The following is a 19,057-nucleotide window of genomic DNA, read 5'->3' as shown; positions in this document are numbered from 1 at the left end:
TTAAATATACAATAGTTTTTTTAAGGTTTAATAGAATATTTTAAAACAATTCTAATAACATATTTAACATGTTTAAAGAATTTTCTATGAACTTTATTTCATTCAGACTGCATAACATTCATAGCTAAGACCTCTTTGCATGTTAATCTCCTTTCATCTGCTTAATTTTACAGTGACATTTCTTAGCATGCTAGAAAACCTGTGAATTGCTATAAAACTTCATCTTTCAACAAATCAATAAAACGAGTTTTAAGTTGACAAGTTGCACATGAAAGGTGTACATTGGACTATTTCTTTAAAAATAGAAAATTATCAAATGTATGAAAAAGAAATTCCAATGTAACATACCCCCAGATCTCTACAGTTATCTACATGTAGATAGACTGTCTTTGGCTGAGCTTGAGCATTACATGTTATAGTTATAATTTTTGTCTTATTCCTGTCTTCATCTCCACTTTCCCAGAAAGTTTCTGTAGAATTATCTGTGAGACTACCAACCATAGCCTGACGGCTTGAAGTTTTGATATCCATCATGGGGGTAACATCCTTCTGAGATTCTACTATTGCTGTTGCCTAAGGAAATTTTAGTTTATGTTCTTAACAATTTTATGCTGTATGTATGCATCTTGTCTAGCATTTCCTGTCTTAAACTGTCAAACATCACAAAACATCAATAGAAATAACTTAAACAAAATCCATTAAATGTTTAAAGTTATTATAAAAATTTAAGCTTGAGATATAACAGATGTTAAGAATATAGAAAAATGTTATATTGCATACCAAGCTCTGACATGACTATGTCTATCATGTATTATACAATACTGAGGTATACCTCAGTCATTTATCATATCTTATAAGCATCTCCAAAAAGTTACAAGACATACTCATTGTCAAATAACAAAAATCATGGTAAATATTAGACTTTAATGTAATTCTTTTTCTATTTCAAGTAATAACTGAACAAACTCAGATGCTGTAAGGGGTTTTATAATTCAGGGTTCCCCCACCTGTCCCACCTCAACCTGGCTCCCGATCAAATCATCCCCTTCTTCTTCTGAACGGGATAAAATCTTGCTGATGTTAGAGAACACATGACTATGATGCAAAAAAGTATGGTCTGAAGGTTGAAACTTGAGACACCAGCACCGCATAGCCATCTGTTGGAGGGCTGAACCCATTGGTAAAAGCATCATTAAGTCAGAAATTGTTTGAAGAAGATCATGAAAGGTCTGTGGCAATGGATATGCTGCTTCTCCAGCTATGGTGATGTCTGACAGAGGGTGTTCACATACACCCAACTCTCGTTCTTGTTGCTAATAAGTTGTATTTATAAAATAAAAAAAAAAGTATCAAATATACATTCAAATTATAAATAATTATCACAAAAATACTATAGAATACAAGTAGTATAAAATGATAAAACCATTACAAATGAGTTCAATACAAATCTTTAAGATCTTATAAGACTGTTTTCTTCATCTAAACTTCTTTCAAGAAAAGCATAATCAGGTAGGCAGTAGTACATCTTAGGTAGGGGTGGTTTGAACTGTTCATCAAAATGGCATTTTAAATACCTACTCAATTGGTCATAATAACAATACAGTGTTTCCTGTTATAACAATATCTGTGTAATAACTGAGTCACAAGTTCTGTGAATGTCCGTAAATGTCACTGCAGAAGGATTGAATTTCTTGTTCTGTTTTTATTTACATTACTCAAAAAGAGCAATTGTGTCAACCATCTTCACTTAGGTGAGAGTTTCACATGGAGTATCCACTTTTATACATACAACAAATTGGTAGCTTTTTTTTAACAAATCATAATTCTAGTATAAACAATGTTATTATTTCTTGAAGTTCATTTTTGTAAAAAAGGTTTCTTAAACAGCTTAAGTACAGAATGAAAAAGGAATTATCAACCAATAATATTACAATATCATGATTCTAGTATAAACAATGTTATCATTATTTCTTAGTTTTTTTTGTTGTTTTTTTTACAGAAATGATGTTTCTGCAAACAGCTTATGGTACAGGATGAAATAGAAAATACCTACAAATATTATTACAATGGGAACGTCATTGTATTAAAACTTTGTTATAAATACAAACTTTCCATATCTATTGAAACACTCAAGTTAAAAAAACAAGTAAACAAAAACTTTCAAATAAGGAAGTAAACAAAGGGATGGCAAAATTCAATTGTTTAAAAACTTAAACAAAACAGTAGGGAAAACATTAAAAAAATCATCCCTACAAAATAGCACAGGCAAAAATTAACATAGTAATATATAACTATTCATATCAAAATTCAGTTTAAATTATACTATTTTTGTCTGTTAAAATTCTACAACACTGTCTGTGCTATTATGTAGAGATAATGGAAATGTCAGTCCTACTCTTGTTTGCATTATTTCTAAATGATTGATACTAGTCATTACCACATTTATTTATTTTTTTTAAGTTTTTCTTTACTTATGTTTTGCAACTAGGTACATAAACAAATAAATAACAAGAGAAGTTTACTATATACACTTAAACCTCCATCTTAAAATTTTGTTTTGTTATGAAGAGCCTTTTGTAAAAGTGCAAAAGTTTTCACCCCATCAACAATATCACATTTAAAAAAACAAAAATAATGCACATCACTGTTTTTAATAACCTTGTTTTTATTCAAAACTTTAATGATTAAACTTAAAACTCTTGATGACAAGAAACCCACTTGAAATAAAAACACATCTCAGAATGGCTGGTACAGGTATTAACACTTTTAACACTTTTAAAACTTTTAAATGCTAATACCCATTTTGAGATACAAGCTTTAAACTCTTATGAACTTATGTGTGAAGGAGACTGAATGTTAGAAAAACCTGCAAAGAAACTAAACAAATTGAAATTACTAATTTCATATGTATTTAGTCCCCCAAGTCAGTAGTATTTGGTAGAATCACCTTTATCAGCATTTACAGTTGCAAGACTTTTTGGATAGCTCTCTACCAGCTTTGTACTATGGAATGGTGCAATTTTTGCCCATTTTGTCCTGTCAAAATTGCTCCAGTTCTGACAAGTTCATTCAAGAAAGTTGATATACTGCAATTTTCAGGTCTTACCATAAATTTTCAATTGAATTCAAGTCAGGACTTTGACTAGATTGCCCCAGATATTCACTTTATTCTTTTGAAACCACTCCAGTGTGGCTTTGGCTTTGTATCAGCATCATTTTAGATTCTTGACTGATGCTGAATTTAACTCCGTTTTAGATTCTTGGCTGATTCAAGCAGGCTTTCCTCTGGGATTTTCCTTTACTTTGCACTATCCATCTTCCCCTCAATCCTAACAAGCTTCCTACATGCTGCTGATGAGAAGTATTCTCACAACATGATGCTGTCACCACCACGCATGATGCCCGGGATAGTGTTAACTGGATAACATGGCATGTTTGGCTTGCACCAGACCAAACTCTGAATTTGAGCCAAAAAGATCAATTTTTGTATTGTATGATCAAAAAACTTTCTGGCATACATATGCAGTATCATTTAAATGTTTTACTGCAAACTGCATATGAGATTTAAAATTATTATTTCTCAATAATGGCTTACTTCTTGTCACTCATCCATACAGGATAGCTTTGTGAAATGACCAGAATACTGTTAAAGTATGAACACTGACTCCAATACCAGACATGTAACTTCACAAATCTTTCAAAGTCACTTTTGGCCCCACAGTGGTATACCTAACCAGTTTCCCTGCTTAGTTTGTATAAGCTACCTGATCTGGGTAGTGACTGACATGAAACATATTTCACTTCTTAATAATGGATGTCACTACTCTCAGATAATTAGTAACTGTGAAATTTTCTTGTAACCATCTATTAATCTGTGCATCTCTACTACTTTTTCCCCAACTTGTTTATAAAGGTCCTTGGTCTGTATGGTTGGTTTGTCATATTGATACACAAGATGTGGCTTGAACAAATGCATTCACTTTGATTACACACAAACAGAGGTCATTATATTAAACTTGTGACCTTTCAAACTAATCTTTTGCACCTGAACTGAGTAAGGGTTGCCACAGCAAAAGAGTTGAATTCTTGTGCAATAAAGAATACTCTTATTTTCTTTGAAATTCTAACTTACATAATATCATGAAAGTTTCATGACTGCAAGCTCAAACAGCAACAAAATTACGTAAGAAATATTTTAGTACAGCTTCAATTTATATTAATATTAATAAACTTACAAATGAGATTTTGTTATTTTTACAATAATTTAAATTTTATGCTAAATCAACCAAAAAAATAGATCTAAGAGATTTATAATAAATTCATCCATTACTTTATAAAATAACTTAATTTGTGAATGTTTTATGAACTTTTTCATACAATACTTAAGGTGACATAACAAGGATACTTCCAAAAACTTTATTGGTTTAAATCAACATTTACTATCACATGTAAAATACTGAAATGTTTTTTGCACTTACATTTGCACAGTTTTAATAATTCATTTTCCTGATAATGTTTAGAATTGTAAATTAGTGAACAAGATACTTTTATTGCATTTACTCTTTCACTTCTTTTTTATTCCCCTTTTTTTATATCCAGCTTCCACAAATTAGACGTAACTAGAGACTAATGTATTGTGCATTACAAGGTATATACACTGCTCCTTAAATGTTTAAAACACCAATCCTATTAAAATGTGGACTCTTACAGTGTCATGCTCTTTTTTCTCTCCATTGTCTTGGTCTCCCTCTTCCTCTTCACTTTTATCAGGTGGAGAGGGAGAAAGAGCTGCTACAAAACACCACAGAACATCATGAAGAGAAGTAGGTTGGGTTACGCTTCGTAGCAACCAGTTTAGTGCCTGATGTAAAATAAACGAAGAATATGCAGTTCTTAAAAATTCTGCAACAGATGGAAACCAAATTTTTAAGCAATGTTACATGTTTTTCAATAGATGAAAATGTTTTAGTAGCTCATAAAGGGAGTTTTAAATAAGTATATTTCAAATTTCTTTCAACAGAGAAAATCCTCCTTTACAGCAATAATAAATTTGGCTAATGTAATTTTTCAATTTTTAATTGTTAAGTACACAAACGAAAAATAATTAAAAGATGATCGACTTAAGAAAAAAGCTAGTTAGGCTCAAGTAAAAAAAAAATTTACAAATACAACAACATTTCCAATATAACACTGGCTACTGTATTCTTAAATTGTGAATATACAAACAACAAATAACTGAACAATGATCGACTTAACAAAAAAAAGGTAGTTTGGTTGAAGTTAAATAACATTTTTATTTTTTACAAATATAACATTATGTGCAGCCACAAAATGTATCAAATAACACAAATGTTAATACCAAAGCATTTAAAAAAACATTTCCTTGTGGCATTACGTGGATGTACATACAACATTTTACACTGCACCTACACATAACCCAATTAACTAAAAATCATGCATACATATCTAACCAACTCAAACAATAATAAAATAAAAGCATCATCAGCTCTTAAATAATCCATTCAGTTAATTAAATGTGTAATAAAATCCTCGGCTTTATCGAATATCTACTGAAAAAATTAAAACATTTTAGCAATAGCTTTCTTCTCAGCAAACTGAAAAGACAGCATAAAATTTTCCTCATATAATAATTAAATACATCTAGGAACTGAAAAAGTGAATAATTTGCTGAGTGGAGCAAAGGAACTGAAAAAGTGAATAATTTGCTGAGTGGAGCAAGATAAAACAAAGTTTGGTTTTTCGCATTTCCCACCAGAATCCAAAAGCTTTACCATGCTTAAACAACCTTATATTTGCTTTCCAGACTGCTATGATTATGTCTGAGCATTGATAAATCACAAATAAAATATATACATTTGATTATGCCTGCTTCAAAAACAAATGCATACTTTGCACAATAATATCAGAAACACATTTTAAATGTAATCATTTAACAAATATATCACGATGTTCCTTAAAGAGCTGATACTTTCGTCTTAAAGACCTTGTAAACTTGCATGTGTATTTTACACTTCTTTAACATACAAAGTTCACTGAATTACCCTTTTTCCTCTGCAATTTGTTTGCAAAAATTAGTTACATTAGAATAATGGCAGTGTTCACAACTGCACACATTAATAACTTAAGGTCTGTTAGTTTACTACACTCATTCTCCCTACAATTGCCTTTGCACATATGGCTAGCATAAGCATAAAAAAATCCTTTTCTCTTTGCAATATAAAAAGGGGTAATAGGGTTTTCAAAGTTAACTGCATCTAGTACTTGCAAAGTGCATAATGTATGTAAATGCATTCACTTTTTGTAGTTTGAAGGAAAAGGAAGTAATTAAAAAGGAATTAATTCAGTGAAGAAGAGAAAAAAAATTAAATTTTACTCAAAAACAATAAATGGCTAATAACTGATGTGCCTTTACAAAGAAATTTACATTTCAATTTAGAAAATCATGTTGATGCAAGTTTAGCATTTCACCATGGTTTTCTAGGTTATAATTAACGAGTATTTTGTTTCTATTGTAACATTTCTTGTACGTGAAGAAAATGTCTCTTTCCATTAACTACTTGATATCAACTACTCAACAATTAACCTGCATAGCAAAGACACGACAAGCAGCTTTTCTCAGTGCTTGTTTCATGGCCAACTGTAGACTCTCCAAGTCAAGTCGCTGTAAAACGAACATCATAACTGGACGCCGTAAAGGAAATTCCATCACTGCTCCAGCTCGTTCTGTTGCCATGGAAATCAGTTTTGTTAAGGTGTTGGATGGCTGACACAAAAATGAAGAGCTCCCTTCTGAAAATTGATTTTAATCAAAGCTCTGTTAAATTCTATTTCATTCTACAATTTTCCATGTGAAATGTGTAAAACTGAATGTAATTAACACTAAAGATACTATGTGTTCATTTATGATTAACATGTCAGAATAACTGAAAACTTTTAACAACATAGCCAAGATTAATTTAATAGCTGAAACTAATTACTTGGAAACCTTAGTTTCAGTAGTAATATTATGTCCAAAATTACATTTTCATAATAAATATTTATTAAATCTTATTTTTGGAACTAATTACTGATCTTCAGTAAAGAAAATATTCAAGTTTGTATGAAAATTTAAAAAGTTGTTGAGAAAAAACAATGAATTACAACACAAACCACCAACATAAAGTTAATCCAATAAATACTGAATTGTTAAAAATTAATACAGTATTTAGCACAATTAACTATCAAGAATAAAAAACTGCCAGTTTAGTAACACAAGTAAAAAAATATTTCTGTAATTAATATGATTAATTAATATTTAATGAAATTAGAAAATTAAAAACTCCCTCTACTTCAAGATGCTTAAAAATATTTGAACATTTTTCAAGGCCTATGAATATCCTATTTTTACTGCAGAAAAAACATTAACATCTAAATATCTTATTTTTGTAATTATTGGCTTTTTAGGTATGTTTCAACTAAAACTGTTTAATACAAGAAATATCCTTATATTCTTACACAGAAAATGAAACAAGACTATACCAGATTTAAGACTTTCATTTTTTGCTAATGCTTTTATTCTTATTTATAAGTTTTCTCATTTTCTCAATTTTAAAAGCCAAAAATTGTTTTTGTCAGCTATGTTTTTAATTTTACCTAAATTTTTTCTTGCCCCACCCATCAATAAGTCTTTTATTAAGCTAATATTTTACCTTCACAACCACTGCTATTGTTTCGTTTCCTTGTCATTACTACTCGCCCATCACTAAGTCCTTCTAAGTCTTGCTTGTTCCAATCTTTCATGGTTAACCCAACTGATATAGACCTGTGAAAAGGTCTACCAGAAGAATCCCTTGATCCTCTGGTTCTCCTCCTCTCTCGCCGAAGAACGTTACTGCCTGTATTCATATCTCCTTCTCCATTCATTGTGATGGAACGCATGATACCCTGTGGTGAATCATTCTGTCCTGCTGTGTAGCTCATGCCTTCATTGCCTACCTGAAAAGCCCGTATTTCCTCTTCTGAGAGGAATTCTTCTCCTAGCATTGTATTATATGCTTGTTGTACACCTAGCATTTCCAGACACTGGAAAGAGGTCACAGGAAAAGGACCATTTTCCATTATTGAATGCTGTTCTCTTAAGCATGGCATCCCATTGTATGAATTCAATCGCAGAGGGGTTACTGCTTTAGATGGAAGACCTGAACCAGCTGCACTTGAAATTTCAAGAAGAAACAGAGCATTATTCTTCATCACTTGATGAGCCTCCATTGGTGGAAGAGGAGACAGAAGTTTTGTTAGGGTTGACTTTTTTCGAGATTTCTTTGCTTTGTCCTTCACTGCGCTTTGTTTCTTTTGTCTTAAATACTTTTCACGACAACGATCACATATTAAGTACCAACTACTGCCTCCCATGCCCCCATCACCACAGTTTCCTGCCCAGCCTCCACAAAAGTTACCTCCACTGTTGTACCCTTTGCCACCTGCATGATCCCCACACCCTGGATGAGCCTGACGCATGTGATAAGTAACAGGATGAGGAAAAAACTGACCACACAGTTCACACATGGTCTCTTTCTCGACTCCACCCACTGGACCACCACTTGCTTCACCAAACAAATTACCACGCACAGGTCTACTCTGTTTAAACTCTTTTTTTCTTAATTTCTTATCTTTCTCTGGTTCAGGTTTTTCCTTCTCTGCTCGTTGAAGGACCTTGGCTGAACCCATTGGACCAGGAAATATGAGTTGTTGGTTGATGGCCCTTTGGCTGGCACTTGATATATGTTCCCATAAAATTACCATATTTTGCAAAGACTGTGGTAGTTCTGTGTTCCTGGATGATTTGGAACCAGTACCACATGAGGTAAAAGTTCGAACACTACTCTGGGTTTGTTGGTCTTTGGAAGCTGTAGATGCAGGAGAGTCAATTTCCTCTGTGATTGGTGCCGAGGTTTTTCGTATTTTGTTTTTATTGATATTAGCATTAAGTGGTAGTTGAGTCAAGGCTTCAAGAGAGGAGGGTTGAATATTAAGCAGATTGTGTGCTGAGACTTCAACAGAATGTCGAAATCGTGCCTTCTGTTCTTTGGTCAAAGACCCACTTTCCTTCCTATTTTTGGTGTCACTACGTGACCTATAGGACAGATGTTTGGACAAATTTGGATTGAACTTCAGAAAAGAGGCACAAGCCATGGCATCATGAATGATGCCCTCATGCCACAAAAATGCAGCAAACACAGCACGCAAACATTCAGCAACTGAGGGTGACACAGCTTCTTTAACTGGTTCTTTACTTGATGACGACTTCTCTTTAGGTCCTTTTTCATGATTTGCAGAGGCTGGAGAATGGACCCTATCTCTCTTGTTTCTTAGTTGCCTAGAACCACGCTCTTTACGAGACATTTTGGGAGATAGGCGTGGCAATTCTTCTTTTCCACTTTTACTACCAATACTAAAATGGCTTTTCACGCTTTCATCTGGACTTGTCTGTGTGCCTGCTTGTGTTACGCACTTGGTGCTGGAATTTGTAGATACTTCCTAGAGCAGAGAACATAAAACAATCATTAATTCTATTTAACACATGAACTCTAGTGAAGGAAATCTCATTCAAATTATTGCAACATTTATGCCATACATATTTATTCCAAATAACTTCAAGATCTAAAGAAATCTGCTTGTATACAATTTAACTAGAATTATTGCATAACCTTTAACATCAAACCATAAATAAACATGAGCAAAGTTAATCAACAAGAACTAAAAATAAACCACAATAAATTTTTCTATAAACGGTTGTAAAAGTTATTACTTGTGTATGAGTAAAGGCAATTACGAAAAACTCATTCACTATAATTATATCTTGTAAAATTCAAAATCTGTAAGGTATTTTTTAAACTTTCAATAGTCCCAACAGTTTTCAGCAATGTTTTCAGGAAACTACAAAATGACCTGAAGTATATTTTCTTTAACCCTTTCAGTGCGGTTGGCGATCGCAGTCGACTTGAAGGCTCAGTGTGGCAGGCGATCACAGTCGACAAGATGTAAACAACATACTCTCATGGCTAATTATCATAATCACACAGGCCTGTAGACCCACTTGAGGCTAGAACCACGTGTATTCATTGTTTACTTGGGATTCCCAGCAGGTATTTAAACTGGAGGTCACGAGATTTCTTCGTTTTCTAGCCTGTGTAGATCATACTGTTCATTGTTTTAGAAGATGCCTTCCGTGCATATTCTGTTGATACTTGCGACATTGTTACAATGCTAAAAGGAAAAGCTTACACCACTAAAAAAGTGATCAACATTATATGTAATGATGAAGAGAGTGACAAAATTTAAGCCAGATGATAATGAAAGCTTACTTGTAACAAACGAGATTGATAATGAAGATATTTGTGGCCTGGAATCTGACCCCGCTTTAGGTAAGCACATGGTGTAGTTAGGGTCATATAACTTATTGCATAAACTGACTGACCAAGGCTAGTTCTTGTTAATGGATATATAATATATTGTGCAGACTGCAAGAGCAACAGTGAAAACCCGGTATCTCCAAGACTGTTCAGAGATCAGATTATTCAAAATTTGCTGGAGGGATATGTCAGCAAAGCCAAATGAAAAGGAAGACCAAGTACTGATAAAGGTCAGCACTTGGTGGAAAGACATAGTATTGGACAATATGAGGACAAAAAGCACAAACCTGATTGTACTGTTTGCAGCAATAGATACACAGCTGAATGGAAAAGTAAGCAGACTAATTATTTTTGCAAACAGTGCAATCTCTCCATGTGCTTTTTACCATGCCATGAGATATATCATAACCACAAAGACTATTGACGAGCTGCTGCACAAATTGTATACAATTTATAATAAAATATGGTGCTTTACATGGCACTCTTCATTGTGGATCAGGGTGTCTTCCTTTATTCCTGTTATTCTTATGTATTAAATTTAACATATATAGTATTGGGTACAATTACTGAAAAGTTCAGGGACTTTTGTTGAGTTATTGCTGAGATATCATGCTTTTAGTACTGATACTGTAATTAGTTGAAGTATCTAAAATATATATTCAGCACCATGCCAAACATTAAACTTTTTTATTCAGCACTGAAAGGGTTAAAGTCAACTTTCATATTGCTGGTAACTAAGTATAGAGTATGGCTAAAAGTAATAATCTTTAGGTTCTAGTACGAGTTACCTTCTAAATGCTCATTTAATGTCAATAATTTAATTACACTTAGATAACAGTTTTGATTTAATTATGTATACCCATAGTAAATGTCTTAAAGCAATGCTGTCTTGGCAATTAATATATTTGTCTATAAACCAGTATATATATCCAAAATATAAACCTTAAACAAATATTTCTCATTAAATCTGTTTTAGCAATAAATTAACATGGTGGCTCACGTAATGTTATAAATGTGATATTAGAGTTGTGCCATGAGCAGTATAAAGCAACTTATGTAATTTTATTTTGCATCTCATATCATAATATTTGACTACCTAGACTGTTAGTACTTATATTTTTAAAGTGTGACCTGCCAGTAGATCACAATGTCACAGTTGTAATATAACATTCCCTGTGTGCCGCATGACCCTCCAGCAAGTCATTCTGAAATTCATCATATATTTTCTATAACAGTTTCACTAACTATCTGTAATTTTCTTTTTACATTGCAACATCTAATTGAATATGCATAAACTGAATTCTAAATGAATACATGAAAAACCTCATTTGCCTCTAAATCATTTTATGGATTATTATCTTAACAAGGTTCAGACACTGATGAGCCACTTAGTTGTTTTTCTGATATAGATAGTTATGTTCTATATAACCCTGACTAATAAATCTACTGTCAGAGTCTACAGTCAAATGAAATCTCTTAATTAAAGTCACAATAATGACAATGAAAGTAATGTTCCCACACTCCCAACCAATGCTTGTCACAAAATAAATGGAATACATCACGAAAGCTTTCCTTTCACTTGCAGCCCAAACAGACAAGAAATAAATGCCTTTTAACAACAACCCCTCAAGCCAATAGATGAATTCAATATGATGTATATGTATAGGGAGGATGTATATGAGTTAGATCAGACAAATGCCATTGCTGAAAGAGAGCTTCTGATAAACCATGTACGTCAAAGACTTCATGTTAAAGAGTGGAAGAAGATCCATGTTGCAGAAATCAAGAAATCTCTGGGAGTAGTGATGTTTATGGGACTTGTACAAGATCCAAAAATTTCACTTTAATGAAGTAAAGACAAGTTCTACAAAAACAGTTTTATTTCCAAGAGTATGGAACAAAATTGAATTCAGCTCTTACTGAGATTCATACACTTTAGTGATGAATTGGCTGCTGGAAAGGATCAATTGGCCAAAGTTAGAAATTTGGTTGCATTGCTTGAAACAAATTTCACTACAGCTAAAATTCCAGGAGAAATATTGGCAGTTGATGAATCTATGGTTCCCTAATGTGGTCATCTCATGTTCAGAGAGTATAATCCAGGTAAAGTAAATAAGTATGGTGTGAAGATATACAAGTTATATGTTTCCAAGTGTCTACACATATACTAGCTGTGTATATACTGGGAAAGGAGATTCTGGACAAAAAGGTAGACTAACTGGGGAATTAGCATATAGTGCTAAGTAGTAGATCTTGCAGAACAGTGCTTGAAGAAAGGAAGAGTTCTTCTCTCTCTTTGGCAAAAGCATTACACGAACAGCAAACTCATCTTCTTGGAACTCTTCACAAAAATCAAAAGGGTAACCCAGAAGGTACAACAACAAAGCTGAAAAAAGATGAAATCATAGGACATAAAGACAATAATGGAAAGATAAACAGGAAATCCTTATGCTTTCAACAAAACGTGACATGAAGATAATACACACAGGAAACAAAAAACTGCAACAATGAAGAAATAGCGAAGCCAGAAATAATATAGCTTATAATTCTGCAAAGCAGGGCATAGGTACTTCTCGGCTATGAGGAAACCATTCGATGGTTCCATATAGTTGCATTTGAGTTTCTTCTAAACAGTTCTGTTTAGAAATGTATAATTTATAAAAAAGTTCAAACAAAGGGTGAATAAACTGCTGAATTCAAACAATTTATCATTGAAACCTTATGTCAAGAACAAGTTCCTCAACACAAAGATTCTTCCATTAAGTGCATACTAAAAAAATATAAAAGAACAAAAGAAATAGAATATGTAAAAGATGTGAGGAATGCTATGCAGAACTGAAAGAGTGTTGGAAGGATTGAGGCAATGAAAATATGTAAGAAAGTGAATACCTGTTGTGATACATGTGAAGAGAATCCTGATTTTTGCTTAATATGCTTTGTAAAAAACAATAGATATATTTTCTGATCAAAATGTGTTTTTTTTGGTTTGCATAAAAAATATGTCTTTTCTACATAAATAATTTTCAAATTTTTTATATTGAAATCCTCTTTATGGCTGGTATGAGTATTACAACTTTTATTCATAAGGAGAGAATAACATTTCGACCTTCCTAGATCATCTTCAGGTCAAGAAAGAGAGAGTTTGCAAATCACTGTTGCCGGACATGTCTGAGGGACGAGAGTATAAATGGGTATGATTGGATTGCAGTTCGATGTTTGGTTATTAATTAGTATAGGTATAAAGTGTTCCTTTATATTGGTTTAATTTTAGTTTTAATTACTGTATAAGTAGGGCTTCTTTGATTCTGCATTTGTTTACATTTGTTTCTCTGCAATCCCATACCTCTTCCCTAAGACATGTCTGGCAACGGTCACTTGCAAGCTCTTTCTTAAGCTGAAGATGACCTAGGAAGGTCAAAACATTGTTTTCTCCTCATCAATAAAAGTATTAATACCCATTCTAAGATATATTTTTATTTCAAGTGGGTTTCTCATCATCAAGAAAGCATCCTTTCTCTGATTTTTGTCTCTTTGATGAAAAAATTCATTTTTTATTTACCATACCATAAATTTATTTTATTTCAGTGCACTTTTGGTTTTTTTGATAGGAAAAATAAACATTAACATTCATTTCCTCCATTCAAAAGATATGATGGAAAAATTATAAATGGTAAAAAATTGAGACATTCCTGATGTGCAATGGCATTGGAAACAACTTTACACCATATGCCAAGGAGAAAATTGCAATTAAAATTAACAGGTAGTATGTCCTGCAAGTGGGTCACAGCACGTCAGCACAAATTAGGTGTTACCCGCAGGTGGGTTACACGGTAGCCAACGTGTTAATATGTTAAAATATTTTACAGCTGTTAATTACCAAAATGTTCACCTTTCTTTTTTATCAACACTTCATACACTTCAAGTGTGGCTAGTCAGTAAATTTTCTAACTCACAAAAAATAAAGCACTGATGCATAAAACCTGTGTTCACAGAAACTATCTATTTAATCAAAGTCATTAAGCATGACCAAGATAATATTCCCCATTTTTCACAATGAAAGAACAATCTAAATTACAAGCTAGTTAGATATATCAAGAAATGAAAATATCATGGTGTTTAGAATGCATAATGTGTGCATAATATTATTCAGACAAACTGAATACCCACACAAGCAGTTCTGGTACTGGATCTGAAAGATAATTTCAATATTGCACCATAATTGGAGGTTCAAGTATCTTGTTTCCACTTATCTAATTGTGATTTTTCTGTCTATCTTTGCATTAATGAATCTAACAGTTCCAACCTTTTTGGGTGTTCCTGGAGTTCCCGGAGTTCCTGGTGTTCCAGGAGTACTAAGTGGGCTTATAGTGTTCCTTTGGGTTATACAACCCATACATCCAGTAGCAGAGCTGTGAGACAATTCCCGCAAAATACTTCCCAGGTGAGAACTGACACTAGAATCACTATAAAACAAAGAAATGTCATTAGAAGCAAATGAAAACTACACTAAGAGATCTGATGCTTCAACTGAATTTTTCATCTTCTCTCTCCCTCTCTAGTTTATTTCCAGACCAAACAAGTTTTAAGATGTTAAAACCTCTCAATCTGCAAGATGTACTAATTTTTACCAGTGAATCTTAGGATGCAAATTTATCAATTACATGATAATTTTTATCACACTGTCCTCAGTGGTTTATCAGAAAAATGTTTTGTTCTTTTAATTTGATACAGAATACTTTTCTGAAATTATTTATTATCAAAGGATGCTTATTTACTAGATCATTTCTCATTATGGTAAAGAGTTGAATAGCATATTTTAAAAACAAAACATTGTATTCTTCAGTAAGCATGAAACTGAGCAATGATCCCCTGTGAGAAGCTGTTGCTATCATTTAGGATTACTTACATTTAACACTATTAACTCTCTACACAGGCTCGGTAGAATCAATCAACCACTTTGTTTAAAGTCATTATAATTTCGATACTACTAACTTCTAAAATAATAGGCTATCTTTACAGTATTTGGCAGGCTTTCAGTAATAAAAAATACAAGTCTGTCACATACCAAAAATCAGATTTTTCATGAAGTGTTTTTAGTAAACTAAAAAAATTTTCTTTTTACTTTTCAAAGTGCAAGGTTGTTAAGATTAAAATTACTTTGCATCTCCAAAATCTCAAACCTCCTCATCAAATTTTTAACATTTGTTTTTAGCAAAAACATAATTTATCTTATTTTCTCTACCCTAACTTCACACAAGATTGATGAAATTGATCAACCTCATAACCACAAAACAAAATTGAAATAATTTTAAATTACACTTTTCTTTCTATAATGACTTCAATTTTTAACATGAAACTATACTTGTTTATCCTAAGTAGCTTTAAAACTCATAACAATATACATCTGTTTATACTTATAAGTTTTATACCTGAATTGTGTCTAACTACTATTTGTGCCACAAGTTATAAATCACTCTGGGAACATAAGGTTCATGATATGTTGTTAAATTATATTATATACAAGCTACTCCAAGTTGATCACATGTGATTTATGACAACTTTGGTTATTATTTATTTTACCTAATCTAACCTTAACTAACATAAAAAGTTTCCTGTTTTTACATTTTAGTTATATTTATAATAATAATGAAGAATACACATGAGAAACAACAAAACAAGCACTTACCTGGGTCTTTTTTATTATTAATTGGTGATAACATATTCCTTTTTTTTAATAGAAACAGTAGTAGTACACAATTTTATTTTATTAAGTAATTCATCAAAGCACATAGAATAATAACTGCAAATAAAAAATAAATAAAATCAGATAATGTCCTATAACAACCACAATTATTCTGGCTTTCTAAATATGTGAAAATCCATTACAAATTCAGTCATACTAGTCAACGTTTCCAATCAGAAAGAAACTTAGACTGGAAGAGAAACTGAAGAGTACAAATATTAAACTGTCTGAATGATGATGATTTTGTAATGAGTAATTTATGTTAATTTTGTACTTACTGGAAGGGTAGTGAATAAATTAGAGAAGAGATACCTAGAGAAAAAAATATTTTTCACACTTGTGAAAATTCAGGATTTGTTTTAATATTAACTTATAAAATTAAGAATTAAAACCTGTATACTATTAACATGTGAATTATTATGATTTTATGCTCTACTAACTGGTATATCAAAAACAAAATGTAGTTTAAGTTTTGAATGTCACTAAAAATTGTGACACATACAGTAAAAAATGAATGTGTGGAGAGAAATAAACCAACCTATGGAATGATCGCCTGCAAGAACTTGCTACTAGCATAAAAGATTACTTTACATTTAACACTTACAAAACTAACATCCCCAGTAGCACAGCAGTATATCTGCAGACTAACACTGCTAAAAATCATGTTCTAATACCTGTGTTGGGCAGAGCACAGATAGCCCATTATGTAGGTTTGTGCTTAATTGTAAACAAACAAACTAAACCAACCTGTGAAGTGATCCTCTGTGAGGAGTGGCAGGTGTCACTTTAGTAACAGCAACTGAAGAAGAAGAGTTGACACTATCTTGAGACAAAGTCTGTGTAACCCGTGAGGGTTTTCCATAATTTTTTGGTGAAGCACCAACAGATGGTGTCTCACCAAGGTAACTATGTTCCAGGTGAGGAGCACAGGTAGGCCCAACACTCATAGATCGAGCAGGAATGGCTATAGGACTAGAACTACGACTTGAAAGTTTGGGAGATCCAGTGGAAGGTTTTGGGCTAACGCTACGAGAAGCTCGCCTAATAACAGGAGGAGTTGAAGGTGGAGTACGAGGAGGAGTGGCAGCATTCCCATTAGCACGGCTTTCTCCTATTGCTTTTACAAGTTCTTTCACAGAAACTCCTTGAAGCTCAGGTGGAACATCTCTGGGCAGTGATGGTGGTGTAATGCGGAAGTCACTGTTTGTACGATGAATTACTTCTTCCCTAAGCCACTTCTGTAGAGCTGCAACTCTACCTCCACTACTGAGCGAATCCCTTTCTGACCGGTCAGTCTCCGTTTTCTCAGATTCTGCCAAAGTGTTCATTGAAGTCGATGGTGTCGAAGCTACCGAGATAATGCATAACCTTCAGTTATACAAACAACCATGAAATCATCTTTATGTAATCACTGTATGAATTTACAATTCCCTGTACAGAAAACAATGTAATACATCATTTGATAGATGAAAAACCTCAGCTTTCTATTGGTTATAAATAAAATTGAATGTCAGAGAGAACTATTGGCAAATTCTGAAAGGTGGATGTGGCAAGTGAGGTCTCTTTTAGTTTATGGCTCTGTGACCAATTAAGATTGAATATTACAAAAAATAGGCTGTCTATGAGGTGACAACATTATAAAAAGCAATTTACATTAAATTTTGTACTTCTTTGAGGAGTGGTAAATAAATCAAAGAAGAGTGGGTTCTTAGAAAACAAATGTCACAGTTCTCACACCAGGGGAAATTGAAAATTTTTAAAAACATCACCTTATAACAATAATTTAAAACTTGTATACTATTAAAACTTTTATAATTAGCAATGTTCTGATGCCAAGTTTGTTTATATACCATGAAAATACTTTAATTTTTAATGTAATTCAATAAGCCTTGCAATATGCACAGAAAAAGATACAATGTGGTGAGAATGTTAATAATAAACCTGTATGTTCAAAGATAACATACACAGAACTATCTAAAACAATATTCTTTTAATACATAAAAGTTAAAAAATACTACTGAAACATGGTTATATCTTAAGATATGAAAAAGAGTCAATATACTGGTCAAATTATTTTCATATGCAACAAACATGTTTGGCCAAACTATTGTCCATATTTTCTTTCTTTATGCTAATTTCAACGTATTTGCATATTAACAAACAGAAAATATTCGCAACTTTAACATCACAGACTCTACAAATTTAAAACAAAAAATAAAGCCAGCTTACCTGGGGATCCAAACACAAAAGGACTTGCTGAACCAGAAGATCCCCCTTCATGGTCTGAAGTTCCACTACCAAATGTAAACATTCCTGAAAAAAAAAATTAAAGGTATTTAGTAAGAATACAAAGTATAATTTACAAAGTTTAAAATAAGATTTTGTTGAACAGAAAAAAATAATCATTGAGACTAATTTGAATTAACTTGTTCACATATGTAGGCACAAATCATGGCAGGTACAGATGAGTTTTAGCCCTTACAATTATATTAATTACTAAAAGTATTTATTACAAAATACCATTTAAATTTTGACATTATCATTCCAGCTTTAAAACATCACTTCAAATAAAAGATTTGTTTAAACTCAATATTAAATTAAATCTAAACTAACTACTAAAAATAAATATAAAGCCCAATCTATTATTCAATTCACCACTTTTACAGAGTCAAAGCAGTTTTGAGGAATTCCATACAAAACAGTATACATATAAATCTAAACTTTAACATAATATTTAATGAAAGATATTTTTTAGACCATGTGAAACATTTAAGGACAGCACAGTTCATATGATGATGTGTCACTCATAACATTTCTGACATAGATTAATATTCCTGCCACTAAGGGCAGATCCTTAATATCAAATGAGGTGAAAACAGATATGTGGATTGTGAGAGGCAGT

At 32.4% G+C, this 19,057-nt stretch overlaps 1 protein-coding gene across 6 annotated transcripts in view; it reads right to left on the bottom strand.

The window, feature by feature from the left end:
• The window catches only part of LOC143230760 (E3 ubiquitin-protein ligase MYCBP2-like), a 145,767-nt gene that overhangs the window by 36,368 nt on the left and 90,342 nt on the right, over positions 1–19,057 (bottom strand). For 5 of the 6 annotated variants that reach the window (XM_076464878.1, XM_076464884.1, XM_076464880.1 and 2 more), the window contains 8 exons: positions 18,385–18,468; positions 16,903–17,503; positions 14,716–14,875; positions 7,710–9,537; positions 6,605–6,810; positions 4,709–4,861; positions 1,008–1,313; positions 349–573 (listed from right to left, as the gene is read on the bottom strand). In XM_076464878.1, the coding sequence (XP_076320993.1) occupies positions 349–573; positions 1,008–1,313; positions 4,709–4,861; positions 6,605–6,810; positions 7,710–9,537; positions 14,716–14,875; positions 16,903–17,503; positions 18,385–18,468 (3,563 nt within the window). The remainder of the gene's footprint in view (positions 1–348; positions 574–1,007; positions 1,314–4,708; positions 4,862–6,604; positions 6,811–7,709; positions 9,538–14,715; positions 14,876–16,902; positions 17,504–18,384; positions 18,469–19,057) is intronic. The other variant, XM_076464882.1, reaches the window with a different exon arrangement.

The sequence above is a fragment of the Tachypleus tridentatus genome, chromosome 10, assembly GCF_004210375.1.
Source record: "Tachypleus tridentatus isolate NWPU-2018 chromosome 10, ASM421037v1, whole genome shotgun sequence".
In the NCBI taxonomy this organism is placed as follows: Eukaryota; Metazoa; Arthropoda; class Merostomata; order Xiphosura; family Limulidae; genus Tachypleus; species Tachypleus tridentatus.
This window is presented reverse-complemented; position numbering and strand designations above follow the sequence as displayed.